The 27,671-nt window shown below is 60.6% G+C and overlaps 1 protein-coding gene across 3 annotated transcripts in view; it reads right to left on the bottom strand.

The window, feature by feature from the left end:
- The window catches only part of PCDH1 (protocadherin 1), a 56,492-nt gene extending 29,046 nt beyond the window's left edge, over nucleotides 1-27,446 (bottom strand). For 2 of the 3 annotated variants that reach the window (XM_059483772.1, XM_059483775.1), the window contains exons 1-3: nucleotides 26,092-26,426; nucleotides 19,301-20,115; nucleotides 15,582-17,774 (exon numbers count right to left, since the gene is read on the bottom strand). In XM_059483772.1, coding sequence (XP_059339755.1) covers nucleotides 15,582-17,774; nucleotides 19,301-20,115; nucleotides 26,092-26,155 — 3,072 coding nt within the window. In that variant the 5' untranslated portion in view covers nucleotides 26,156-26,426. Of the gene's footprint in view, nucleotides 1-15,581; nucleotides 17,775-19,300; nucleotides 20,116-26,091; nucleotides 26,427-27,347 lie in introns of those variants that run through there. The other variant, XM_059483774.1, reaches the window with a different exon arrangement.
- Between the last annotated feature and the right edge of the window lie 225 nt (nucleotides 27,447-27,671).

Consider the following 27,671-nt stretch of genomic DNA (forward strand, 5'->3'; position numbering starts at 1 on the left):
CCAGGAGGCTGAGCTGGGAGAGTGCCCCACTTCAGCAGAGAAGAACAGACAAGCAGTCATTAGAATCCATGATGAAATATTTCAAAAAAAGAGAGAAATTGGTTCAGGGAAGAGAAGGTTAAGGCTGGAAAGGAAAAGCCTCTGCTTGGGACCACTGGCAGATGAGAAGGAGTGACCTCTACCTGCAGTGGGGAACACCGGGTTAATCACTGTGGCAAAAACCCCACAGTGGAGGCTTTGGCCAGTAGTAATCACAGGATCATGGCAGGGTTTGAGCTGGAAGGGCCTTAAAGCTCATCTCATCCCACCCCTGCCATGGGCAGGCACCTTCCACCAGCCCAGGTGGCTCCGAGTCCTGTCCAGCCCAACTTGGACACTGCCAGGATGGGCACAGCACAGGGGGCACAGCACAGGGGGCACAGAATGGGGCACAGCACAGGGGGCAGAGCACAGGGGGCACAGAATGGGGCAGAGCACAGGGGGCACAGAATGGGGCACAGCACAGGGGGCACAGCACAGGGGGCACAGAATGGGGCAGAGCACAGGGGGCACAGAATGGGGCACAGCACAGGGGGCACAGCACAGGGGGCACAGAATGGGGCACAGCATGGGGCACAGCAAAGGGGGCACAGCAAAGGGGGCACTGGATGGGGCACAGCAGAGGGGGCACAGGATGGGGCTGCCAGAGCAGAGGGTGCACCCCCTGCCATTGAGGCACAAGTGAGCTCCTCCCGGGAGGGCTCTGGAGGAGCTGAGGACAAGGCAGCACTGCCCAGGTGACAATGACACTCTGGAGTCCCCTCCCAGCCTACAGGCATCGTGTACAGCCTGGCACTGCCCTACCCCTGGCCCTGCCCACCCAGCTGAAACCAATTTCCTGCCTTGCCTGGCCCATCCCTAGCTCCTGCTTTCCCTCCTGCTTTCCCTCCTGCTTGCACCAGCCCCGCTCCTTGGGGTGCTGAGATAACACAAATCAACAACGTCCCACAGCCAGCCTGTGACAGCCACCATCCCCCCAGCCCGGGGGGCTGCATCCCAACAGCAGCGCTTGTACCTGAAAAACACCTCCTGTAAATGTCACCAGGCAGCCCTGGAAAGGGCTCCTCTCACTGCAGGGCTCTGAGCCCTGTCCCTGCAGCCCACAGGGCAGCGTGGCACTGGCACGGGCAGTGCCCCCTCCCTCTGTGCCCAGCCCCACCAGCAGGTCCCTGGGATGCTCTCCACCCCCCTCAGCCCGGCTCTGGAATCATGGAAAAGCACGGAATTGATTTGTCTGGCCCTGACTCACAGAAATTGGGTTTGGTGTGACCTTTCTGGGGAGGGTAAAGAGCCTTGGAGCAGGCAGTGCCCTCTGCACAAGGAGCTGCCTGTGCAGGGCAGTCCAGGCACAGCAGAGCCTTCTGTGTGAGGAGTCAAACACAGCAGCTCCGAGTCACAACCTGCAAACAGCAAATCTGTTTTGGGGCCCTCATCTCTGCTTGCCCCAGTTTTTCCCCGTTCCTCATCAGAGGTGACCTTTGCAGGTGCCATCTCACCAGGGCTTCCTGCAGCGCCTTCCTGCCCTTCCAACCTCACAGGTTTTTCCACCTGAGGTCTGTGCCAGCCTCTTAACCCTGAGCTACTCATGCAGCATGACCCTTGAATCCATTTTACAGCCAGCACTTCCCAGGATATCAGCCAGAGCTCCGTTCCTCCGTGCGCAGCTCCGCGTTAAAATGCACTTTGTTTAAATGGGCCCAGTTTACCAGGCAATCTGGATTGCTCTGCATGGCTGCTCCGTCCCCAGCACCATCTCCCACTCCACCAATCTCTGTGGCAGCCACGGGTTTATCAGCAGTGATTTCAGATTTCCTTCCAGACCATTGATTGCAGTGGTGAATGGCAGCAAGTGCTGAGGAGCAGCTCCAGGAGAACCTGGCTCCACAAGGGATCCCAGCCAAGCCTCCCTTCCCTTCCCTAAGCTCTGGATAAACCAGATCTGCCTCACTATGCCGTGCTCAGAATCCCAGAATCCCAGGCTGGAAAAGCCCTCCAAGGTCATGGAGTCCAAGCCATGCCTGATCCCCAGCCCCGAGTGCCAAACACCATATCCAGGTGTTCCTTGGGCACTCCAAACCTCCCTGGGCAGCTCCTCCCAATGCCTGACCTCCCTCTCCATGGAGAAATTCCTGCTGATGTCCAACCTCAGAGCAGTGTTCATGCAAAACAATAAAAACAATAATAATGATAGTGATAAAATCCCCATTATCAGCTGGGAGCATCCATCAGTCTCCAGCTGCTCTGTGCCCAACACAAACCAGCTCTGCCTCTGCAGCCCTGTGGGAATGCCTGCAGCAGCCCTTGTTCCTCACAGAGGCCAGGACCATGCCTAAGGAGAGGTTTAAAAGCCAGACCTGTCACGTAATGCCAGTGCCCAGTGTCCCCTGCCATCAGGCACAGTGACTGACGTCAGTGCTATTTCCATCAGCCCTTCCCTGCTTTAGCCATTAATCCAGCTGTTCCCTGGGGCTGCCCAGGGCAGGGAGCACTGCACAGCTCCTCCAGCTGCTCGTGGCATCGCTGCCCTGCCAGTCCTGCCCTCCCCAGGCTCCCAAGCCCCATGGACATCTCCAGAGCAGAGAGATCCCACTCTTTACTGCAAATTATTCCATTCCATTATGCCAGATATTTCTATTTTGAATGCTTTTCCTGGTTCCCAACACATGGGCAGGTCCCACATCCTACGTTGTTATGTCTCAGCCCAAATTACTCCACCTATTTAGTCAATACTTCTGCATTTTTCTCCATAATTAACAATTTTGCAATCTCCACTTGGAATTGACAGTTCCTGAATTCCACCTCTTCCCGGCGCATTTTTTAAAGTACTTATTGTGTTGACTTTGTAATAATTGATTTTCCCCCAATGTCTTTGGCTTTGCTTGTTAATTTTCTACACTCCAGAACGACTCATTTCTCCTAATTGCTGTAACTCCCTCCTTTTACCCCCAGTATTTATTGGTTTCCAACTGCTGCCACTGTGCTGGAATGAGATTTGGGGCAGAGCTGTCTATTTTCTCAGCTGAGAAATTGCGGCTTTGGATAAAAAAACCTGCATTTTCAGGGTTCCCCAGTGCTCACTGTGATATTTTTGATGGGGACACCAGTACCAGCACCAGGGACAAACTGAGCCCCTGTCCCCCTCTTCCTGCAGGGATGCTCTGATGGGGATGTTCATGAAAATCCTGCATGTTCCGTGCTGCCACAGCTCAGGGATTTTTCCTGAGGAGGAATCCTTGGCAGCTCTCCCTCTGCTGACCCCATCCATCCTCTGTGAAGTGCTCTCCTGCCTTTTTGAGGCCGTGCCTTCTCCGGCCTCTGCAGATTCCGGCAGCAGTGAACTCCAGCCCATGTGCTCTCTGGAAAAGCTCTTCCCTTTGCTCCTGCCTCTGCTGCCTGCTCGTTCTGCCTTGAACTTCTCCTACCTGCAGGGCTGTGAGGAACGGCAGTAATTACTCCTCGCTCTGCCCCCCTTCCAATTCCACAAATCCAGGCTGCATCTGGCTCTGCCAGGTCCTGCTGCAGACACAAGGCAGCTCTGGCCAGCCCTGCTGCCCTTCCCTGTGCTCCTTCCATCCCATCTGCCTGTCCTGTGCCCCTTCCAGCCCTGCTGCCCTTCCCTGTGCTCCTTCCATCCCATCTGCCCATCCCTGTGCCCCTTCCAGCCCTGCTGCCCTTCCCTGTGCTCCTTCCATCCCATCTGCCCATCCCTGTGCCCCTTCCAGCCGTGCTGCCTGTCTCTGTGCCCATTCCATCCCATCTGCCCTTCCCTGTGCCCCTTCCAGCCGTGCTGCCTGTCTCTGTGCCCATTCCATCCCATCTGCCCTTCCCTGTGCCCCTTCCAGCCGTGCTGCCTGTCTCTGTGCCCCTTCCATCCCATTTGCCCTTCCCTGTGCCCCTTCCAGCCCTTCCCCAGTTTTCCAGCCAAGGGAAGCCAGCCCCAAACCCACAGCTCCAGCTTTGGGGCTCATCTGGCAGTAGCAGGAGCTTTGTTTTTGGTGAGGAATTTCTATGGGCTGCCCCGACCTGCCTGGTCCTGGCTGCACATCCCAAACCCCCCAGCACTAATCCCTGACTTTGCTGATTCCTTCTGCCAGGAGGGCACACTAGGAAAAATCATACTGGGAGACATTTCTTCCAATATTTCTTCATGGAAAGGGTGGTCAGGCATCAGAAGGAGGGTGGTGGAATCACCATCCTGGAGGTGTTCAGGGAATAACTGGAGGTGACACTCAGTGCTCTGGGCTGGGTGACATCAAATCTAGATGATCTTGGAGGGCTTTTTCCCAACCCTAATGATTCTGTGAGGATTCCCACTCATGGATTCTGGACGGGGGTCAGGGGATCCTGCGCTCCTCAGCCCCTCTGCTCCCTCATTTAAACATCCCCAGCTCCCAGCATGACCAGCATCAGGATGATTCTGCTTGCTAAACCCAGCAAAAATAAAATCAGCCCAAGTGGCAGCAGTGCCAGGAGGCAACAGGAATTTGGGATGTCACCATGTCCCCACAGCATCATTGCCTGTGCAGAGGGCAGGGACTGAGCAGCAGGAATTCAGGATGTCACCATGTCCCCACAAACCCACTGGCACCGCTGCCTGTGCAGAGGGAGAGGGCAGGGACTGAGCAGCAGGAGGAATTCCATTGTTCACAAAGGAAACCACCAAATCCGCCCCGGGCACCCTTTTCCTGCTGGCAGGGACGGAGGGGAGCCACCCTGAGCACAGGGGGAAAATCCAGCCCCTGTTAACTGGCTCACTGCTGATCCCAAAGCAGCATCCACGCTGCCCTGGCCTCCTGCGCCTCCCCACAGGCCAGAAGCTCCTTTCAGGCAGCTGCCAAGGGAGCTGCTTCCCCTGCAGCCGCCACAATGCAGCAACTCACAGGGCCGGGAGTGAAAGGCAATGTCAGAGCCAGCGCCCGGAATATCAAACTGAGCCACAAGGGAGCCATTGTGGCACTGGAGTCACCCAACTCCACATGGATTCATCAGCCCCTCTCCCTCACACACCAACCTGGAGCCATCCCTGGATATGGAGAGAAGAGAGAAGGATAAGCCCAGGGATTGTGCTTTGAGTGACCCAGAGCCAGCTCTCCCTGGGTGGAGGCTTGGGAATTGTTTGCTTTGCCTGGCGAGGAGCAGGGCTCCAGTGCAGCTCAGCCTTGGGAGCAGGAGGCTGAGGGGAATTTTATGTCCACGGAAACCAGGGCAGGCCTCGAGGAAAGCTGGAGCTGAATTGCCAAAACCACCCAGGGCAACGCTCGAGCTCCAGGAAACAGGACACAGCTCGTCCCTGAGCCGACCATTTTACAGCTCCTCTGAGCCACCAGAGCTTCTGCTGCCCTGCTGGGGTGAGAATGGAGCTGAGACAGCTCTTCCCATCCTTCCATGACCCTCCAGCAGCACATTGTGTGCTCACTGCACTGATTTGTGGAGGAGAAGCCTCCAAGAGCCCTCCCTGCTTGTTCTGCACTCACCCTGCAGGTGACGGGAAGAGCTCAGGGCATCTCCTGCACAGCAGCACCCTGAGGGACAGGGACAGGGGACAGGGGACAAAGGACAAGGCAAGCACTGCCCTGGCTTGGTGTCACCTCCTGCTCCTGCCCTCGGTGGCCTGGGGCTCCTGTTTGCCCCAAGAGCCCCTCCCTGCCCTGGCACAGCATCTCCAGGGGTTCAGTTGGTAGAGCAGACCCAGCTGCATTCCCAGGATTGCTCGCTGTGTGCCCAACATGAAGGAATTGAGGGAAGGGCTGGGATCAGGTCCCAGGGGCTGCTTTGGACAAGAGAGGGACATGGATGGACCCATCTCTAAGCCAAGATCTGTGGTCTCACACCTGTGAGACCCATCCTTTTATTCAAAACACTCCTTCAGGACCTCCCAAGATTCTGTCCCTCCCAAAGAACCCTGACAATTCTGGAGCACAGATAGAGGCCCAGATCTGTGATCTGCCAGCCTGGCTTTACTGGGATCACCCCCACCACAGCCACTGGGGTCCCACAGGGCACATCAGCCATGGGTTGACCGCTCTGGTCCATGATGCTCACGGGGTCTTGTGTGGTGGCTGTGTCTGCCCACAAATCCCTGTGTCCATAACCAGCTCTCAACACCCCTTCAGCTCTTCCACTGCTGACAAACCAGAGAAGGAACCCACAACCAGAGGAAAAAAAGCACAGGAACCCATGGAATCTCAGCTCCCAAACCCAGGTATCATCCCAAAAAGCACCTGCTCCCCTCCTGAGTGGCTGCTCCACTGACAATTAGCGAGTGCTGACCTTGCAGTCAGCAGAGGCAGTCTCCAAGTCCTGCGCAAATAATGATAGCAGAGCAGCCAGCCTCAAATGGACATCAGCTCCCGAGGCACTATTTAATGAATAAATCCAGGAAAATGCGGGCTGACTCCACATAGGTGCCCTGAAGCCTCCTGAAATTTGCATGATGCTCAAAGAAGCCGCCAAAGCCCGGTGCCAACCTGCCTGGTCAGATCGAATTTATCTAACACAGAGCAAGATCTAACGCAATTAGAGACCCATTTAGGCAGCCTGGGGACAGAGCCTGCCTAACCCTCAGCCTATCCCAGCTCTGAGTCCATCCAGGAGGTGCCATTTGGCTTTTCTTTGGGTGAAAATGAAGACGGCCAAGGAAAATACGGAAATAAATCAACGGAAGGGCGAACGGTAAAATGGAAAGGGGTCATAATCTTTATGGAATGATGTCTAAATTGGCCTGGCTGTGCTGCCCTGGAATGTCTGTCACCATCCAGCTGATAATGGAGCTATTCTGGAGATGGTTGGTGTGGAGTGGAAATTGCCCTGGACGCGGCAGGAGGCCTCATAATCACGTTAAAACCATCTTAAGATCCCAGGGAGAAAAAGCTTTCCGGGACTGGGAGCAACACTTGAATGAAACCCTCGAGGAATCCAACAGCTGCAGAGTGGAGAAATGATGCTGGGAAAGTAATGAGCTAATCTGGCTCCCAGTTGCAGCCAGTGGAGCTGACAGGGAGCACTGAAGGCTCTGGGGAGAGCAGGGGGTCCGAAGCTGTAGACTCAGGACTCCATAAAAAAAAAATGGAGATAACCAGGAATGCTTCCATGGAAGCCTTTCCACAGAAAAGCTGTCAATTTGCTGGAATCAGATCATTATTCAAGCGCGCTCCCTGTTTCAGGGCTGGGGCGTGGGGGGAGATCTTTGCTGACACGTGAAAATGAAAAAATGATGCTCTTGCAAAGGTACCTATCACTTCAGGACTCCAGCCAAGTATTAATTATGGAGCTCAACTCAAAAAGGTCAGGCAAAATCATGCCTTTAGACATTACTAGGAAAAAAAAATATTTATATATCATATATATTCTGATTGACCTGGGAAACAGGGGGGAAAACTGTCAGTTCTTCCTGATTTGCTTTCAAATTGAAAATTTTCCTCTGAGGGCAAACCTGTTTTGCAAGCAGCTCTATTTCCACAGGCAAAGGGCAGCAGCTTTTCCTGTCTGCCCAAGGAATTGTGCCTGCTCCAGAGGTCTGGGCACCCACACGCTGCAGAGATGGGCAGAGCCCTCACTTTAGTGGTCTGCACCTCCTGATGAGTGGAGATACCAGGTGAGACAAACCTTCCTTTGGAGACATCAAACAGGTAGGACAAGTCATAGGGAGGTTTCTTAGGGCCACTTATCTTGCCTACACTGCCCCAATTCCCATTCCCACTGGCACAGGACCCCTGGGATGGATGAGCTCCTCAAATCCCAGGATTGCTATCACATCCTTGGCCAAACCAGCTCCTGGGTCCAGACAAATTTCCAGCACATTAGCAAAGGTTTCTGAGCTCTCTGGGCAAGAGACGCCCCAATAGTCCCTAATAAACTGTGATCCACTGGAAATCCTTGGGAAAAAATCCCACCCAATCTCCTCCAGGTGCTTACAGAGCCTGGAATCACACCACCTCAGAAGGTCTCAATGGGAACATCTAAAACATGAGTTTTGCCTACAACGGGGCTCAAGAGCTTCTGATGAACAAGCAGGGAGATGAATGGAGGAGTGTGAGGGGAACATCACACATGGCTCCAGCAGGACCCTTCCAGCAGGATCTCAGTGCAGAGATCCCCATCACACATGGCTCCAGCAGGACCCTTCCAGTAGGATCTCAGTGCAGAGATCCCCATCACACATGGCTCCAGCAGGATCTCAGTGCAGAGATCCCCATCACACATGGCTCCAGCAGGATCTCAGTGCAGAGAGATCCCCATCACACATGGCTCCAGCAGGATCTCAGTGCAGAGATCCCCATCACACATGGCTCCAGCAGGATCTCAGTGCAGAGAGATCCCCATCACACATGGCTCCAGCAGGATCTCAGTGCAGAGATCCCCATCACACATGGCTCCAGCAGGATCTCAGTGCAGAGAGATCCCCATCACACATGGCTCCAGCAGGATCTCAGTGCAGAGAGATCCCCATCACACATGGCTCCAGCAGGATCTCAGTGCAGAGCTGAGCCACGAGGAGCCCCCCCAGCAGCTGCTGCTGAGCACAGGGGAGCTGGCAGGATGTGAAAACCAGGCCATGTGGGAGCAAAATAGCTGCAGGCTCTCAGGTTGCTGGGGCCTTTCAAGATGTCTCTGAGGAGCTGAATCAGGGCAGGCTGCTCTGACAGCTCCCAGGGAGGGAGGTGGGACGGCTGCCCTCCCCAAAGGATGGCTCCAGCTTTGATGGAGCGTGCCAGGATCCCTGTGCCATGTGCAGACAGATCACAGGGGTGTTTTGCAAGGCAGGAGGAGCTCAGCAGGATGTTTACATCCCAGGAAAGGGGCATCTTCAGGGATCTCTGGGCAGGAGCCACAGGGCCTGGCTGTGAGTGCCACGAGGATGGAAATAATGAGGTGGTGGAGCTTTCGCTGCTCTCCTGGCAGGTCACAGCCCACGCTCCCACCACAAACCCACCCACGCTTCCCTGCCAGCAGCTCAAGGGCTGAGGCAGTAAACAGCTCCCACCACACCAGGCATTGATGCAAAACAACCAGGAATGTTTCTACAGGGATCTGGGGGAGTTGTTTTCTTTCTGGTCCTCTGCCTGACCTCCTCTTCCTCTTGAGAGGGTTGGGTTGGGAATCACACTCGGAAAAGAAGCCTTTGCTACAGGTAGGATGTGGAAACCAGGTACTCAGGGGTGAGAGACCCCCAGAAAAGTTCAGAATGTCAGAGAATAGGATCATGGAGTGGTCTGAGTTGGGAGAAACCTTAAAGCCCATCTCATTCCACCCCTGCCATGGCAGGGACACCTCCCACTGTCCCAGGTGCTCCCAGCCCCAATGTCCAGCCTGGCCTTGGGCACTGCCAGGGATCCAGGGGCAGCCACAGCTGTGCCAGGGCCTGCCCACCCTCACAGGGAGGAATTCCCTCCCAATATCCCATCCAAATCTCTCCTCTTTTCATTTCAAAGAGTTCCCCTTGTCCTGTAACAATCTGCCTGTGTAAAATTTCTCTCCATCTATTTTGTAGCTCTCCTTGAAGTACAGAAAGGGCCAGGACAGAAGACAGTGAAGGACCTGTTGGGGGGAAGCTGAGTGAGGCTGAGCTGCAGGTCTAACTCCAGAGGTGGAGCCCAGGCTGAGCTTCACCCAGGCTGGGCTGGGGGATGCTGCAGCCACAGTCAGGGGTGACCAGAAAAGGGGCACCAGGATGCCAGGGGTGACCTCCTCACCCCTGCCCAACCCTCCTGTGCCCCAGCTGAGCTGTCTGTGCCTTCTGGAGTGCTGAAGGGTCAGGACAGTGCAGGAGGAGCCTCTTTTGGGATAATCTGCAGTGCCCATCTTGGTTTCTGCCGGGAGCAGGGCTGGGTTGTGCAACGGCAGCCCAGCCATGCCCTGGGGATGGGCCGTGCCCAGGGCTCCTGGCAGGGCTCTCACAGCACAGGGGTGTGTGGGCATGAGGGCGGAGGGCAGGAAGGTGATCTGGGCCTGGCACAGGGCTCAGCATTCCTAAGGATGTGCCAACCAGCGGGAGGTGTGCCAGGGCACCACGGGTGCTGAGTGCCCAACACCCACAAACCACCAAGGGGCTCTTTGGGACCTGCCCTGGCATGGCCCCACACGGGGAATTCACTCTGGGGGTCCCAGCTGTCCCCCAGAGCACAAAACACCCCTTTGCTGCTGTCCCAGGGCTGCCCTCCCCAGCCCTGACACAATCCCAGCCACTCTGTGCCCTTTGCTCCAGGCACTCCTCAGCCCTTGTTCCCTCCACAACAACCTCCCTGGCCTGTCCTACATCCTGCACCCTCTCATTACTGCAACCTCCTTCCATCCCATCCCAGAACAGCCCAGAACTGCCCAGCTCTGTCCTCACCTGGGAACACCCCACCCTCCACCCCCTCCAGCTTCTGTGCTTCACCCCGTCCACACCTCTGGGTGCTCTGTGGGCTGAGGGGCACCGAGTGCCTGGGGACACACAGGGACCATGGGGACACACAGGGACACACAGGGGCCATAGGGACACACAGGGACCACAGGAACATGCAGAGACCATGGGGACACTCAGGGACCATGGGGTCACACAGGGACCATGGGGACACACAGGGACCACGGGAACACACAGAGACCATGGGGACACTCAGGGACCATGGGGTCACACAGGGACCATGGGGACACACAGGGACCACGGGAACACACAGAGACCATGGGGACACTCAGGGACCATGGGGACAGTCAGGGATCATGGGGACACACAGGGACAGACAGGGGACACACAGAGACCACAGGGACACACAGAGACCAGGGGACACACAGGGACCATGGGACACACACAGAGACCATGGGAGAGACACAGGGACACACAGAGACCATGGGGTCACACACAGAGACCATGGGAACACACAGGGACCATGGGGACACACAGAAACCATGGGGACACACAGAGACCACGAGCACACGTCCTGTCCCAGCCCCAGGTTCTGCCCCAGGTTCTGGGGCTGGCTGTTGCAGCCTGCAGGGCTGGGCCCCGCTCCAGGGAGCAGCACTGCAGCTGAGAGCCCGAGCGGGCAGAGCAGTGCTGGGAATATCAATCAGGGAGCCTTGGAGCAGGAGGCTGCACACACAGCCAGGGCTTTCATCCCCCAGGATCCACAGCTCAGCCAGCCAGGGGCTCAGCCCTGCGCTGGGAGGGCTCAGCATCCCTCTGTACTGCAGCCAGCACGGTCAGCAGAGACTGGGGCGAGCCAGGGAGAAGGGAGAGATCAGGAGAGAGGGTGGAGAGGAGCAGACACAGCTGGGAAAGGAGCAGGAAGATCTGGGGGGCAAAGGAGGAGTTCCCCAGATCCAAGCTGGGAAAGGGCAATGCTGGCTCCAAGGGCATCAGGCAGGGGAGAGGCTGAGGCTGTGGGGAGGGAGAGGAAGAGGAGGGCAGGCAAGAGGGGAACTGGGCAGTGCTGTCACCCAGCCCCAGGAGCACAGGCTGGGGGAGCCTTCAGGGGAGAAAGGACGAGGTCCCCAGTGCTGGAGGGGCCAGGGACTGCCAGGCAGGAGAGACCTGATATGTGTTGGGGACAATCAGTGCCACTGTGTCCTTGTGGACACTGCCTACAGAGCTGTCACCTGGCCTAGCCTGCCCACCCTGCTGTCCCCTGCTGCCACTGTGCCCACCCCACTGCCATCCTGCACACAGCACAGCCTGTGCACCCCCTGTGCCCCTTTCCCTGGGGCTGTGCACCCCCTGTGCCACCTCCTGCCACAGCCCAGGCTGCACAGTCCCCACTGCCACCTCCTTGGGGACAGGCCTTGTACCCTGCCCTGTGCCAGCTGCATCCCCTGCATCCCCTGCCCCTGACACACAGCCTGTGCCTGTGTCCCTGTCCCCCTTGTCACCGAGACCACGCTGCCCTCTGTGCCACCTGCACAGGGTGCTGGCAGTGACACTCCCCTCTGTGCCACTTGCACAGGGTGCTGGCAGTGAGCATCCCCCTGTCACCTCCCCTATGTGGGGGCACGGGCTGGGTACACCCCGCTGTCACCTCCCCCTGCAGCACAGCCAGCACACATCCACGCTGGCTCTGCCTGCATATCCAGCTTGTACCAGGGGCTGCTCTTCTGTGGCTGAATCTCCTCATTTTGAGGTCCCAAATGCCCCACGGTGCTCTCACTCATCAACCCAAGTGCCCAGCACAGATGCACCAGGAGCCACCACCCGTTCCTGCTGGGCCCCTGGTGCCCTCAGCATCCTCAGCAATGCTCCAGCACAGTCACTGACTACTCCCCACCCTGTCCTGTGCCCCCCCAGGTGCCCCAGTGATGCTCACAAGCTGCTGTGCTTTGACACAGCCACTCTTCCCAGCAGATCCAGGGAGCTGCAGCCCCTCAATGACACTTCCTTCATTCCACCTCAGCCAGGCAGAGCCAAATCTGATCCAGGCCCAGTGGATCCCAGCAGCAGGAGCTGATTCACGGTGTGGAGGAGCTGCTCCCAGCACAGCTTGTCTCTGGAACTGGGGGAAAGCAGGGCAGGTCCCCCATGAACCCTCAGCTCCATCTGCAGCTCCTTGCTGGATCCATTTATCAGCTCATTCCACGTGAACGGCCTTGAGAAAACCCACTGACCCAGGACAGTGGGAGACTTTCCCAGACATCTGCCAGCACCTAAACCTGCAATTTATGGAGACTCTGAGCTAAATTCTCAAACAAGACGATTTCATTTCTGTCCATTACAGCTACAATATTCTCTCCTCCCCTCCCGCAGAGAGTAATTAATGCTGCACCGTGCTCCGAGCCCGCGGGCAGGTGCAGGAACCTCTGCTGAGCTCGCTCAAGTTCACACCACTCCAGCTGCCTTCCCGGGTGCTGGGGGGCTGCAAGGACCTAGGGCAGATCTTGGGAAAGGATGGAGAATTTCCCCTCCTGGTAAAACAGGGATGGAGCCTGGGAGCCAGGCAGAAGAAAGAGCCGCTCCCCACGCCAGCGCCTGAGTTCTCAGCCCAGGTTCATCAAAGAGCTGCCGAGGACGAGGAAGGGAGGGAAATTTCTCTCAGAAAGTTCCCAAAGGGAAGCAGATAGCAGGGCTGAGCCAAGCCCCCAGACTGCCCGGCCCAGCCCTGCGGGGAGCACTTATTGAGGTGGTTGCTGGTGTCTCCTTTCCTCCTCTGCAGCCATCGCATCTCCCTGCGGGTCCCAGCCCTGCCTGCCCAGGAGGCCCAGACACTTCCTGGATGGTTCAAGATAAAACCTTATGCTGTTAGCAAAACAAACGAGGAGGCTGTGAGAGCCGAGGCTGGCACAGGGCTCAAACCACCGAAGCCAGAACCACTGGTTTCCCTGGCTGATCTAATCTCTCCCAGCGCCAGAGCTCCTCAGCCCCAGCAGCCTGGTGAGGCCACTGGAGGCCCTGGGGAAGAGGTGAACTGGTGTGACAGGCGCAGGGATGGGTGCCCCAGTTTGGAAGAAAAACCAGGAGAAACAGGAACGGGTGGCCAGGGAGGAGGGCCCTGAGATGGGGTGGTGGCATGGTGGGAGAGGGGTCTTGGACTGTTCCTGCCTACCAGGGTCCATCTTTTCTCCAAACAGCTGGAGACAAGACCCCAAGCAAGCCCCATGGCACTGGCATCACCCCCATCCATCCTGCCAGGAGATCCCATTCAGGGCAGAGCCCTCTGCGTGGGGAGCAGGACCACCCAGCTCCAGCAAGCCTTCCTGAGAGGATCTCTCCTTCCCATCCCCTCCCAGGGTGGGGGAGCACCGGGATGTGACACGCCAAGGCTCCATCTGCAACCGCGTGCGCCCTCATTGCAGCACTGCGGCGCACGGAGCAGCACTGCCAGCCCGTGCCAGAGGGATTTGGGTCAGGCTAGCCAGGCACGGGGATCTGCTCCTCCATGCTCTGGCTGTGGGACATGGGTGTGGCTCAAGAGGATGTGGGGATCAACCAGGAGAAGCTTTGAGGGAGGATGTTGGTGTGAAACGAAATGGAAGCTGGGCTATGGCTCGGACTGCGTCCACATCCACACAGATGTGTGTGTGCAGGTGTTGGGAACCCTGTCCTGGAGGGACATCTTCAGAGGGCCAGGTAGTGACTAGACATGGGACATGTCAACCTGGGGATGAAGGGTCAGCACCATGAGGCCTCAGGACTGACCACGCTGGGGTTTGGTGGAGGGTTTGTGGAGATGGCCAGCTCACATGAGCATCACTTCTGGCCTCCAAGGGCCTGAGTGCTCCAGTGGCCAAGGACATGGAAAATATGCCTGGGAAATTGCTGGGAGAGCCTTCTCAGGGGCAGCAGGGAAAATAAGGCACAACCGGTCAAAAATAGAAAACTTTATTGAAGTCAAATCCAACAGGGCAGCTGAGCTCAGCCCCACGGCAGGAGCCCAGCCTGCCGCTCACTGGGGTACAAAGAGGAGGGCAGGGGTCTCATGGGGCACAGGGGGTACAGCACGAGGGAGAGTGGGTGGTCCTCACCCGTGGGGCCCCAGGAAGAAGACAAAGCCACAGGCACTCGCTCCCCCTCTCCCTCCCTGGCTGGTTAAAGACAGAAGTGCCAAAGCAGAAATGTGGTGCAAGCTCTTAAGTGGCCAGACAGCACGAGAAAGAGGGTCCCGCAAGCTCCACACTCAGCCCACGACCTCGTGGCTCAGCTCCAAGCTCCAGTGCACACCAGCGAGCAGCCAAGACCTGCCTCCACCCTTTCTGCACACAGAGACCCCCCCGGCAACACCAAGAGCAGTGACCCGACTGCAGCAGAGATCTCAGTGCCCCTGGACCCTGGCCCCAGCACAGCCCCAGCCCTGCCACATGGATGGGTCATTCCTGTGCCACCAGGATCTGCAGACCCTCTCCTGCTGAGCCACAGCTTCAGGCTCGGTGCTCGTGCTATGGGAAGCCCGGATTTCACCGTGCTGGCTGTGGCAGAGGGCCCGAGCCTGGGGGAAGCCGGGGCCTGAGCCTGGGAAAAAGGCAGAGCTGTGCTCCTCCGCCCAGCCCCACCTGCCCAGGCAGCCACAGCTCCCTTTGAGGCGCCCTGGTTGAGGGATGGTGGCAGGCTCAGCCGCACCAGCAGAGCCAGGCAGTGAGGCCAGAGCCTTCCCAACTGCTCCCTGGAGCAGGGCAGGGCTGGAACCCAGCTGTGGCAGGAGCAGGACCAGTCCCTCCTCCCCATGAGCCAGCCCAAGCGGAGGGAGGGATGGGAGGGTGGGCATCACCCTCCTTGGTGCTGTTAGAGTGGTCCCCAAAGGGGATGCGGGCAGATGGCATTCCCTGCCCGGAGCCCCACATGCAGAGCCACACACATGCAGCGCCCTTCGCATCACCGTCACCCAGGCAGCGCCACCAGGACCCAGCCCCGGGCGCTCGGACAAGGGCTCAGACAGTTTTGGCCTCCCCCACAGCATCCCCATCCCCTCCCTGCACCATGCCCAGGCTCTGTGGCTCAGCTCCGGGGTAGTCCAACGCCAGCCCCCTGGGCCACACATGCAGGGCTGGGGGCCAGTCCACGCTCACTCCCACACCTCTGTCCAGATGGCTCCCCGGTGCAGCGGGGGTGCCGCTGCTGGCCTCAGGATGAGCTCTCCTACCTGCTTGTTGGTGTATTTCTGGGGGTTGGTGCGGTAGCTGTAGTCCGAGTACTGCTCGGAGCCCGTCGAGTTGTTGTCCCCGGTGCCAACAAAGGTGTTGGTGGCTGGCAGGTCCTGCACCACTTGGTGCTTCTTGGAGGCGGAGGGTGACTGAGGCTGCAGCTGGATGGAGGGCAGCGGCGAGTTGGAGCGGTAGTGGCGGCCCAGGTCCGGGCTGCCTGGAGGGTAGTTCAGGGGCAGGTGGATCCGGGGACTGTCGCTGACAGAGTCATTCATGAGGTTGAACTTGAGTGATTTCTGCAGCCCCGTCTCCTCCTCATCCTCCGTGGGCTTAGGTGGCTTGGGAGACTTGCTCTTCTTCACCTTGTTCTTGCTCTTCCCACCCTTGCTGGCCTGCTTGGGTGCGTACAGGTCCTTGGTCTCCTTCTTGCCCGCCTGGTAGCCGCTCTTGGCCTCGCGCTGCCGGCAGTAGCGCACCAGGACCACCAGCACGATGACCAGGGTGACAGCCACGATGCCAGCGATGACCCCGAAGAGGATGTTGCTCCGCTGCTTACTGCGCTCGTACTCAGGGTCGCCGGCGATGTCAATGTCCAGCGGGGTGTCCAGGCTGTGCCCCACCAGCGTGTCCAGCAGCGTGCGGTTGGCCAGTGTCTCGTTGACGTAGAAGTGCACCAGGGCCGTGCCGTGCCGCGAGGGCTTGCCCTTGTCGTTGACGCGCACGACCAGGCGGTGCAGGCCGTGGTGCTTGCGCAGGATCTCCTTCTCCAGAGTGATGTCACCGCTCTGCGGGGAGATCTGGAAGAGCTCGAAGGGGTTTCCTCCTGTGATGCTGTAGATCAGCTCGGCATTGATGCCCGAGTCGATGTCCTCCGCCTTGACCTTGCTCACCTGCTGGCCGGGGCTGGTGTGGGGCAGGATGTGCTTGTAGGTGGCGTTGGAGGGGGAAGTGATGAAGGGGGCATTGTCATTCTCATCCAAGACATTGATGGTCACCCCCACGTAGGCAGACCTGGGGGGATCCCCACCGTCCACCGCCTTGAGTCGGAAGGTGTAGGTGCTCTGCTGCTCCCGGTCGAAAGAGATGCTGGAGAGGATGGTGCCAGTGCCATTTTGGATGACAAAATCCCCGTTGTCTTGCTCCACTGACAGCTGGATCCGGGCATTTTCTCCTTTGTCAGCATCGATGACCGTCACCATGCCCACAGGGCTGAGGGGCGGCATGTTCTCCATCACTGAGAAGTTGTAGCCGCTCAGCATGAACTTGGGGTCGTTGTCATTCCTGTCCATGACGTTGATGGCCACAGACGCTGTGCCCTGCTTGCTGGGGCTGCCCTTATCTTCTGCCACCACCGAGAACTCGTAGCGTTCCCGCTGCTCTCGGTCCAGCACCGCCTTCACCCGGATCTCCCCAGAGTCAGGGTCAATGGTGAAGGCGCCCTTGGAGGAGGGGTCTGTCACCAGGGAATAAACCAGCTTGGCGTTGGAGCCGCTGTCAGCATCAGTGGCACTCACCTCCATGACCAGCTCGTCGGGCTCGTTGTTCTCAGGGAAGGCCACCTCAGTGAAGCTCTGGCTGAAGACAGGGGCGTTGTCATTGACGTCCATCACCTGCACCTTCAAGGAGTTGGTGCTGGAGAGGGGCGGGTTCCCTGAGTCCACGGCCACAATCTCAATCGTGTAGTCCTTCACCGACTCGTAGTCCAGTGGCGTGGTGGTCTGCAGGAAGTATTTCTTCTTGCTGTCGCTCCCCGACTCACTGGCCTGGCGCAGCTGGAATGGGACATCACCGGCCACCACACAGGTCACCACAGCATTTTCACCCTCATCTCGGTCGGACACCTGCACCAGAGCCACTGCTGTCTCTACTGGCACGTCCTCCGAGATGTTGGCCATGCCATCCTGGTGGGTGACCAACCCTATGCCCCGGATCTCTATGGAGGGCGCGTTGTCATTCATGTCCTTGATGGTGACCACCACCTGCGTGCGGGCGCTCTTGGGGTTGGCGCCCTTGTCCTTGGCCATGACGGAGAACTTGAGGGTGCCGATGTCCTCGCGGTCGATGGGGCCCTGCACGGTGATGAGCCCCGTGGCACGGTCCAGGCGCAGCAGCCGCCGCACCATGTCCGAGGCCTGGTGGAAGGAGTAGTCGATCTCTGCGTTGGCGCCCTGGTCCGAATCGTTGGCTTTCACCTGGGGTACAGAGGGACAAGCGGTGAGCAGGACAAGGGCACGGCGGAGCGAGCCCCTCCGCAAACCACTGCGGCCTTCCCTGAGGACAGCCGGGGGGAAAAACCAGGATTTCCTCTTCTGGGGCCAAGGACTGTGGGGCAAAGAGCCTGGGACCGGCAGAGCAGCTGGGAGCCACCCTCGGGCATGGAGGCTCTGCCTCACTCTTCCGGAGAAACCGGCTGGACCGGTCGACTGTGCTCCCCTCCCAGCCGGCTCCGGCATGCAGGGAATCCTCCAGAACCATGGAACCGTGCCGCTGAGACCCAGCCAGCAGCAGGGAGGGATTGCTCCAGCTGTGCCCCCGAGGAGGGGCTGGAGCAGCTGCCTGGCTCAGGTGAGGGCGAGGAGGGAGGTAACCCTGTGCAGAGCTGCAGCAGCTCCATCGCGGCACCTGGGGATGCAGGCACGCAGGGGCTGGGGCTGCCTGAGCCCCACACAGCACCGTCCATCCCTGCCAGGAGCCCTGCATCCCCATAAACCTGCCTCTACGCCTATTATTTGCTTTCTAAAGAAGATGAGGTTTGTCTAACATTTGCCTCCCTAATCGGCTCTCTGAGCAGCCTCTTCTCTGCACCATTTGCTGCTCCGCCGTTATCTTGCTCAGCAGATTTGGATGGAGAACGAAAGTTGTTAAATGTAAATTCCACCTTTTACCTCCACTCACAAAACAGGCAGAAGTCATTTTCCCCCTGAAAGATAAAAGCTGAGCAATGGCAGCAGCGGCATCTCAGCCCATTCTCCTCCCGGCCATGCAGCTCCCTTATCTGCTTCCAACTCCCATTCTCTTAACAGTGAAAAATGAATTCTTAAAAAATTCACATCAGAATTAGCAGGCAGATGAGAGCTGGCCGTGCTCCGCTTATTAAGATGGCAGCTGTAGATAAACAGATGTCGACTACTATCATCTCAATGCCCCCTCCAAGCCAAATCCACCAAGATCCAGGCCCCTGGGCTCTCTGGGCCAGTTTGCAGTGCTGCCCAAGACGAGGCAGAGCCCCCGCTCCCTGCAGACAGCAGGGCACCTCCGGAGCGTGGCCAGCCCCGCGCACGGGCAGCAGGGATGCTCCCTGTCCCCACCTCCTGAGTTTCCATGGAGCAGCCAAGGGAATGCAACTTATGAAAGGCTCTATGTCTTGTCTGCGGGCAGCACTGAGACCGCGCTGGCCCCAAGCCAGGCTCCCGGTGGCCCTCAGGTCCCACCCTCCCAGTAACCCAGAACCCTGCTCCCTGCAGCTCTGCTGCTGCCCCTCAGCCGTGTCCTGCAGCCCCACTCCAGCTGTGCCTTCCTGTGCATCCTCTCCAACCTCCCTTGAGCAGATGTGATATCCCAGGGACCTGCCTGCCCACTGGCCCTGGGTGACACTGTGAGCTCCTCCATCCAACCCTCCCTCCTCCCTGCAGGAACCACAGCCGTGTCAGTGCTCCTGGGTTGTCCCTGCAGCCAGGCAGGAGGGGAAACAGTGAGGAGAAGAGTCCTGTGCACTCACCTGAAGGACGGAGTGCCCCACAGGGCTGTTTTCGGAGAGCTCTGCCTCGTACAGGGCCTTCTCAAACTTGGGTGCGTTGTCGTTCATGTCCAGGATGGTGATGCGGAGCAGGGCACTGCTCGCCCGAGGGGGGTTCCCCCCATCCTGCACCTTGATGGTCAGATCGTAGGAGTCCCACTGCTCCCGGTCCAGGTTCCCCATGACGATCAGCTGGGGCTGCTTCTCATCCTGGTCCTCGGCCACCTGCAGCCCAAAGAGCTCCTGCGCCTCCGGACCAGCCATCAGCTCATAGGAGGCAACGCCGTTGGGGCCCGAGTCCCGGTCCATGGCCAGTGGGATGGGGAAGAGCGTCCCGACGTTGGTGTTCTCGGGGATGGAGAGGGTGAGGACGGGCGAGGCGAAGTTGGGGGTGTTGTCATTGATATCGAGCACCTCAATCTGCCCCTCGAGCAGGCGCGGGCTGCTGTTGGCGTTCAGGTTGGTGATGGACACCTCGAACTCCAGGAAGCAGGGCTCTCCGGGCAGGAGGTGCTGGCACTCCCGCAGGCTCTCCCGGTCGATGGAGGTCTCTGTGGTGTAGATGTCCCCAGTCTTGCCATCCACACGCAGGTACGGGGCCCCCACTTCCAGCTTGTAGAGGTGCCCCATGTCCGGTAAGCCATAGTCAGAGGCCAGGCTCCCTATGAGGGTGTTGGGGGGCTGTTCCTCCTGCACTTTGTAGACCGCACGTGTCCCCGAGGCCAGGGCAGGGAGCTGGCACAGGAGCCACAGGCCCAGGCAGGACGCCAGCGGGTTCATCCTGCGCTGCAGGGGAGCTGGAGGAGACACAGACACCGGAGGTTAGCGACCAGCCCCCTTCCCTGGCTCACCCCTGCACCATGCTTGGCCGCACACGGTCCTGGCACGGCTCCCCAAGGGAAGGGGCTGCTGGGGCCGGCAACCAGCAGCCTCCAGTGCCCTGAAGGACCCGTCCCAGCTTGCAATGTTCCTGCAACGCCCTGCTGGAGTGAGTAACCCTGTCATTGAAACCTCAGCCCTGCCACTTGCAGGAAGCCACTCCTGCCACTGTCCACCCTCTTCGTCACCACACCAACTGTAATTAGACCCAACGAGGCACACTAACAGGGTGGACTACAGGCAGCCTGCTGCCAACAACCCGATGGGAGCCGGCCAGACTCTGAGACAGCTTCTCACCACCCAAACACAGGAGCATTGTGTGCCACCAGTGCAGGGGCACTGCCTGCCATGCACAGCAGGGACACGCGGGCACTGCACGCAGCTGCCAACACTGCAGAAACGGGAGCACCAAACGGGGAATTCTGCCTGCTCTGCAGGGATGTGGGGCTGACACCGTCCAGCACTGCAGAGATGTGGGGCTGACACCCATTTGGCACTGCAGAGATGTGGGGCTGACACCCATCCAGCACTGCAGGGATGTGGGGCTGACCCCCTTTCAGAACTGCAGGGATGTGGGGCTGACACCCATCTGGCACCGCAGGGATGTAGGGCTGACATCCACACGGTACTGCAGGACCATGGGACATTGAAGGGATACAGGACTGACACACACCCAGCACTGCAGGGACACGGGGCACTGCCAGCATACAGCTCCCTGCCATCCATCACTGCCTGCACTGCAGGAACAGCAGCAGCCATCAATTTGGGGACACGGGACACTGCAGGAGTGCAGGACTGCCGCACATCCAGCACTGCAGGAACATGAGGCGCTCCAGGGATGCTGCCTGTCCAGCACTGCAGGGCTGCAGGGCACTGCAGGGCCATGGGGTGATGATGCAGGGCTGCCACCCCTCCAGCACTGCAGGGCACCGGTGTGGCAGGAACAGAGCAGCGCTGCCCTCACTGCACTGCCAGCACAGTGGCACTGCCAGCCTCGCACTGCCAGGTACAGAGGCACCACCCACCCGGCACTGCAGGGATGCAGGGCCCTGAGCCCCATCCCTCCTGCACGGCCTGTGGAGCACTGCCACCCCCGGTGTCCCGGCAGTCAGAGGGACACGGGGTCCCTGCCCAGGCTGCGCTGCAGTGCAGGAGCCCCCGGGCAGCCCCCGGCAGTGCCCAGCCCTGGCTCACTGCAATGGCAGCACAGCATCCCCCTCGCTGCACAGTCACTAGGCAACCCCACACCCTGCGCCAGCAGCTCCTGTTCCCTTCCTCACTGCAGACACACTGTTCCTTCCTTCCCTCCCACTCCAGTCTGGGACACGGCACGCACTGGATGCCCACCCGTGACAGTGCCCACCCCGCTGCTGCAGCACAGTGCAGGGAGTGCTGCCCCCCTGCATTGCAGAGACACCCCTGCACTGCTGCACCCTTGCACCACTGCACCCCTGCACTGCTGCACCCCTGCACCACTGCCCCCGCCACGGGTACCTCTTCTCCGTGCCCACACACTGCCCAGGCCATGCCAGCCCCACAGGCTGTCCCCTCCTGTGCCAAGCCACATGCCCTGCCACCAAGCCCCTGTCTGGTGATGTGCTTGGCCACCAGCTTTCCTGTTCCATTCTGGGAACACATTTTCCGCCTCCAGGGTCCAGGAGCTTCTGCTGAGCTGTGAGCATAAAGTGGTTCAACACAGCTCACTGGCACCCAAAAACCCAGGGACTGGGTGCCCTAAAATGAATAGCCACAAACATCTGGCAAGGCCCCACAGCATCACCCTGCTCTCGCCACTCTGCTCCCTCTCTCCACACTCTGCACCCAAGGACAAGTGAATGCTCCATGGGCAAGCGCTCCATCACCATCACGATCCCCCTCCGTGGTGCCACATTGCAAGTGCTTCATTCCTGGTTAGCCTAGCATGGCACAGATTATCAGCAAGCGGAACATGCTGCACTGTGCTCCTTGGTACTTCCCAAGCCAACAGCTCCCGGTCCCTCCACCCCTCTGCTTCCCCATGGACATGGAGACAGGGGCGAGATGAGCTCTGCCTCTGCAGTGGAAATACATCTCCGTGCCTGGAGAGGAGCCTGTGGCCCTGGAGCCAAGCTTGCCTCTGCTCCCTTGTCCTGCCCCTTCCTTTGTGCAGAGCAGAGCCATCCCCAGCTGGCTGAGGCCGTGTAGAGCTGCCCTGACCAGCAAGGGATGTGTGACTCCAGGAGGAAGGGATGAGGAAAGAGAGCAGGACATCTTCCATCCCTGGAGCAGGCTGAGGATGGAGGAGGTCAGGAGCCAGGCAGAAACACAACAGATTTTTGCATTAGCACGGGCAGTCTGTGCACACACGTGTGTGTCCGTGCTGAGTGTGCACTGTGAGCGTTCCAGAGTGTGCCCCTGCCTGGAGCACGGCCCTGTGTCCATAGCTAAAGGCACGCTGTCCCACCTGTGCCCTGGCAGGGTGTGCAGCTGTGTCCCACGGGGCAAGGAGCACATCCCTGCCCGCTCCGGGCCCGTGCCCCAGGTGTGAGCTCGCGCTCCTGCACGTGTGTGCGCCCCACACAGCGCGTGTGCCCGCGTGTGCCCGCGTGTGCGCATGCCCCAGTGCATGTGTGTGATGTCACCCGTGCGGGGGCACCGGCACCTGGGTCACGCTCGTGTCTGCCACCGCCCAGCTGTGCTCACACCAGACCCCCCTCACCCAGCTGCCTCCATGGGGTGAACCTGCCCCGAGATCCACCAGGTCTGTGCTCCTGTGAGTGAGGACAGGGAACATGGGCAGCTCCAGCTGTTGGGAAAGGGCTCCTGGAGGATGCCCGGGCTGGGAGACGCACCGTGCCTGCCGCTGGGCTGTTTGCACTGGGCTGGGCCTGGTGCTGGTGACGTAGCCACATCCTGACTAAGCCCTGGTGCGAGGTGAAAGATCGCCAGGAAAGGGGAAAGTCTCAAGGCAATGCTGGTGCCTCACACAGCTGAGGGAGCTGGGAGGGAAAGCCCAGCAGCTGGAAACGCCAGGAGCCCTGTGCCAGCCTGGAGGAGGAAGGGTGTCACCCAAAGGTGCCCAGCACCCAGGATTTCTGCTCCAAAACCAGGGCTGGACTCTGAGCCCAAGCCCCATTCCTGCAGGTGAAGGGAGGCACTCTGCAGAGCAGAGGGCCTGAGAGCCTGAGGGGCGCTGCTGGAAGGCACGAGGGGCCCTGGACTGGGCAGGATAAGGAATCAGCAGGGTCAGGAATCCTGCTCGGCACCCAGGGGTGTGAATGACACGGTGAAGACGTGAGAGCCCAGAGCTGGGCGTGAGGAGGAGGAGGAGTAGGAGGAAGCCTCCACAAGCACGTCTGTGCAGGAGACACAGGCTTCCCAGGGGCCAGTCCAAGGCACCAGGCTATTTTCCCATGGGATCTAAGGACCATCCCACACTTTCTTCTCTGGTGCCAGGCACCTTTTTCCAACCTGCTGGCAAAGCACAGAGCACTTAAAAATAAAAGCCCCTCCCAAAACAACTATTCCTCCGCACACACAATTCTCCCTACGGGGAGTGTGTGAGAGAGACTGAACCACATGAGAGAGGCGTTAGTCACGCTGCTTAATGCATGACTGGGAAGCTCTCGGAGGACAGTGGCATGCAAAATCCGACAGAATTCAGCCATCCCCACCAAAAAAAAAACAAGCCTTAATGAGAGAGAGGTTATAAAGCGCCGCGAATTTAAGCAACTGCTTGAACAAGCCTGTGCTCCCTGTGATTCCCACAGCCTGCTGGCCCCGTTCCACGGGAGGCAGCGCCGCTTCGGCAATGGGCACCAAAGTCCAGCCTCTCCTCTCTCCCAGCCACTGATTGCGTGGCTCGGAGCCACGGCTCACAAGTCTGTCCAAAGCCTGCACTGAGCACACAAGTGCTAATCCCCCCTCCACGCTCCCCCCAGCCCGGCTCCGACACCCGGAGCTGGAGCGAGCAGCGAACAGCTCATCGCAGCTCCACGCGGAGCTCAGGGACCGTGCGAGCCGAGAACGCCGCCGCTGATAGTCAGTCCTGCGCCGAAGGCACGGCTGGGCTGAATCCTGGGTATTCCGTAGCACGTCCCCGGGTTTGCTCCAGCTCCGGCCGCCACTGCGGCTGCTCGGCGATTCTGCAGGCTGGGCCCGAGCGCCGGGAGCCGGAGCACCCCGCGAGCAGGAACCCCGCTGGCCTGGCAACAGCGTCACCCCAAAACCATCCCTGAGGAACTGGGCGGCGATGAAAAGCCGGCAAAGCCCAGGGCCCTCTCTCCTCTTGCTGCCTTCTCCACATCCCTTCCAAGTCTGGCAGCCGGCGAGGCAGAGACCTGTCAGAGCCTCCCTGGAGCGGCACCCTCATCCTCCAGCCGTGGGTTCCCCACAGCCACTCCGGGCTCTGTCCCCTCCCGCCACCATCCCACCCTCCACCCCGGTTGGAGACCGGCCCTGGGGCAAGACAGAAATGTCGCGGGCCTGGAACAGGCCGGCAGGGCCACTGGGAGCCGGGCACAGCGGGAGCGACTCCGCTCGGGGGATGCAGCCGAGAGGGTCGGGGGAACCTTGGGGAAGGGGCACAGGGTCCCCCCCGGCCTCGCAGCGCTCCGCGGAGCCGCTGGTGCCGCTGCGGGGCCGGGAGGGAGGATGGAGGCCGGGTGCGCTGCCGGCCCCGCGGCCGAGGCTCCCCCGCTCCCCGCGGCGCTGCCCGGGCTGAGGCTCCGGCTGCGGGCACGGAGCGAGCGGAGCCCCCGCTCCCCCAGGCGGCTCCCCCAGGCAGCCCCGAGCACACGCACAGAGGCACGCACGGACACACGGACACACGCACGGACACACGCACGCAGACACCCGTGACAAAACCACGGGAGCCGCTCTGCCGGCACCGGCTCCGCGCTCAGCCCCGCGTACCGGGAAACAGGGATCCTCCGCGGCGCGGGCAAACACAGCCCGCTGACACACTGGGAGCTCGCTGACACACTGGGAGCTCGCTGACACACTCAGAGCCGGCTGACACACTCAGAGCTGGCTCACACACTCAGAGCCCGCTGACACACTCGAAACCCGCTAACACACTCAGAGCTCGCTGAGACACTCGAAACCCACTGACACACTCGGAGCTCGCTGACACACTCAGAGCCCTCTGACACACTCGGAGCCTGCTGACACACTCGAAACCCGCTAACACGGTCGGAGCCGGCTGACACACTCGGAGCTGGCTGACACACTCGGAGCCCGCTGACACACTCAGAGCCCGCTGACACACTCACCGCACGCACACCCGTCACACACACACAGCTACGCACACAGACACACGCACCCCACTCGCGTCCCCGCACCCCGGTGTCACACGCACCCCACGCGGACACCCCGACACCCCTCCTCACCCCGGAGCCTCTCGCTCGCCGCCGCTCCGGCTCCCGCACAGCCCCGCTCCCAGCCGGCTCCCGGCTCACCCGCAACTTGTGCGGCTCCCACGCAGCCGCGCACCCCGCGGGCGCACACACCCAGGGCTGGACGAGGGGCACACACCCAGGGCCACCCCCACGCGGAAAAACAAACACCCCGAAACACGCGCGCACCGCCCTCCACAGCCGCCCTCCCGCACCCCCCGCCCGCCCTGCGCTGTGCGGGGCTGGCCGCGCTCCGCTCCGCGCCGCACAACAAGTGGCAGAGCCGGGCGGGACCGGAGACGAGCGGGAGCCGCCCCGCTGTGTGCGGAGCCCCGCGCAGCCCGGCGCGGAGCGGAGGGATGCGGGATGCTCGGGAGCGGGATGCTCGCCAGCGCCGCTCCCGCCGCCGCCCGGCCCCGCGCTCCCGCACAGCGCCGAGCTCCGGCGCGGGGCATCCCGCACCCCCCCGCGGCTGTGCCTGGCTGCGGGCGGGGGTCCCGGCCTCTCCGCATCTCTTACTTGGATGGTGCCGGCGCTGCGCTCCGTGCCGAGCCCCTGCGCGCTGGTCCCGCGGCGTCTCCATCGCCTCCTTCCCGCCGGGACCGCGCTCCCCCCACCCCCCCGGCTCCTCTCGAGCGTTATCCACGGATGAAATCAAACGGAAAAAAAATACTGGGGGGGGAAAAAAAGGGGAAAAAAAAAGAAAAAAAGAAAAAAATGGGGAGGGGGGGCAAAAAATATATAAATGTCCCGTGGGAACCGCCCCCCTCCCCGGGCCGGGGCTGCGGCTCCTCCGGCGGAGCGGCGGCTCAGGCTGGAGGCAGCCCCGGTGGGCAGCTCGGTCCGTGCCCGCCTCCGTCCCTCGGTGTGTGTGAGGATGTGCAGGGGAAGCGCAGCGCAGGCACGGCCCCTTCCCCCCCCCGCCCGCCGCTGCCTCCGCCTCTCGCCGCCGCCACCACGGGGAGGTGGAGCTCCGGCTCCTTATCAGATCCCGAGCCCGGCCGGGCTGCCGGGACCAGCGGGCAGCGGCTGCCGGGCAGAGCTGCCCGGCCCGGGGCTGCCGGCACCGCGCCCAGCGCCGTGCCCAGAGAGAGCGGGGGTCCCCGCGGTCCCCCGGATTCCCTCACCCCGAGGACCCCTCCGCTCCGCGCCCCCACACGTGCGGCTCGGGTCTCCCTCCTCACTCCCCTCTCGGTGCTCTTAATAATTAATTCGCTCGTTTATTCTTCCAGCCGGCGCCCTTCACAGCCCCGCAACCCCGTGCACAGGGCGAGGGACCGGGCCAGCGCAGCCGGGAGGGTCCCTCCGTGTGGCACCGAGCTCGGCGGGGGCTGTGCCCACCCTCCCCGGCCCCCCAGCCCAGCAGGGCTGCGGGCAGGCTGCAGAGCCGCCCTGCTGGCTGCGGGGCCGGGGCCGGAGCCGGCACACCTCGGTGAATCACGGCTTTATTTATCGCGGGGTGTCGGGGCGCAGCCGGCACGGAGCACCTGCGGCTCCCAAAGCACCGAGAGCTCCCAGCGCCCCTGCGATGCTTTCACAAGCTGCTCTCCCTCAGCTGGCTCCTCACCCGGCACCTCGGCTGGCCCAGCCAGGTCCCCGGGGCCTGAGGACAGCGCGTTCCATCCAGGGCTGCCTCTTCCCGTGCTGCCTCCGCCGCCTCCGCGCTTCTGCAAGGAGCGGCCGCGCTCCGTGCCGGGGGCTGCAGCTGCAGCCCGACCCTGCCAGAACCCTCAGCACCCTCCGAGGGTCTCGCAGCCCGTGGCGCTGCCCCTCACCCGCTTTCCGGGCCAGCTGCGGCGCGGATTTCTCGCCAGGATGCTGGAAAGTCCTTCCCGCTCCGCCGCAGCGAGGATGGGAGCGCGTCTCCCCGCTGAGCTACGCCAACCTGTTGCGCAGCGCCCTTCGCTGCACACATGCTCAGCTCGGCTGCATGACTGCACCATCTAGAGGCTGCGCCTGCCTGCTCGGAGCAGCCCGGCTCTATCGCACCCCTTAAATCGCTCCGTTTCCCCCCCAAAATTGCCGTGCTTTTCTCCCAAATCTCCCCGCTTTTCCCCGGCAACAAGCGGGTTCAGGCCGTGGCAGGGCTGCATCCCGCT

The sequence above is a fragment of the Ammospiza nelsoni genome, chromosome 16 (genome assembly GCF_027579445.1).
Source record: "Ammospiza nelsoni isolate bAmmNel1 chromosome 16, bAmmNel1.pri, whole genome shotgun sequence".
Classification (NCBI taxonomy): domain Eukaryota; kingdom Metazoa; phylum Chordata; class Aves; order Passeriformes; family Passerellidae; genus Ammospiza; species Ammospiza nelsoni.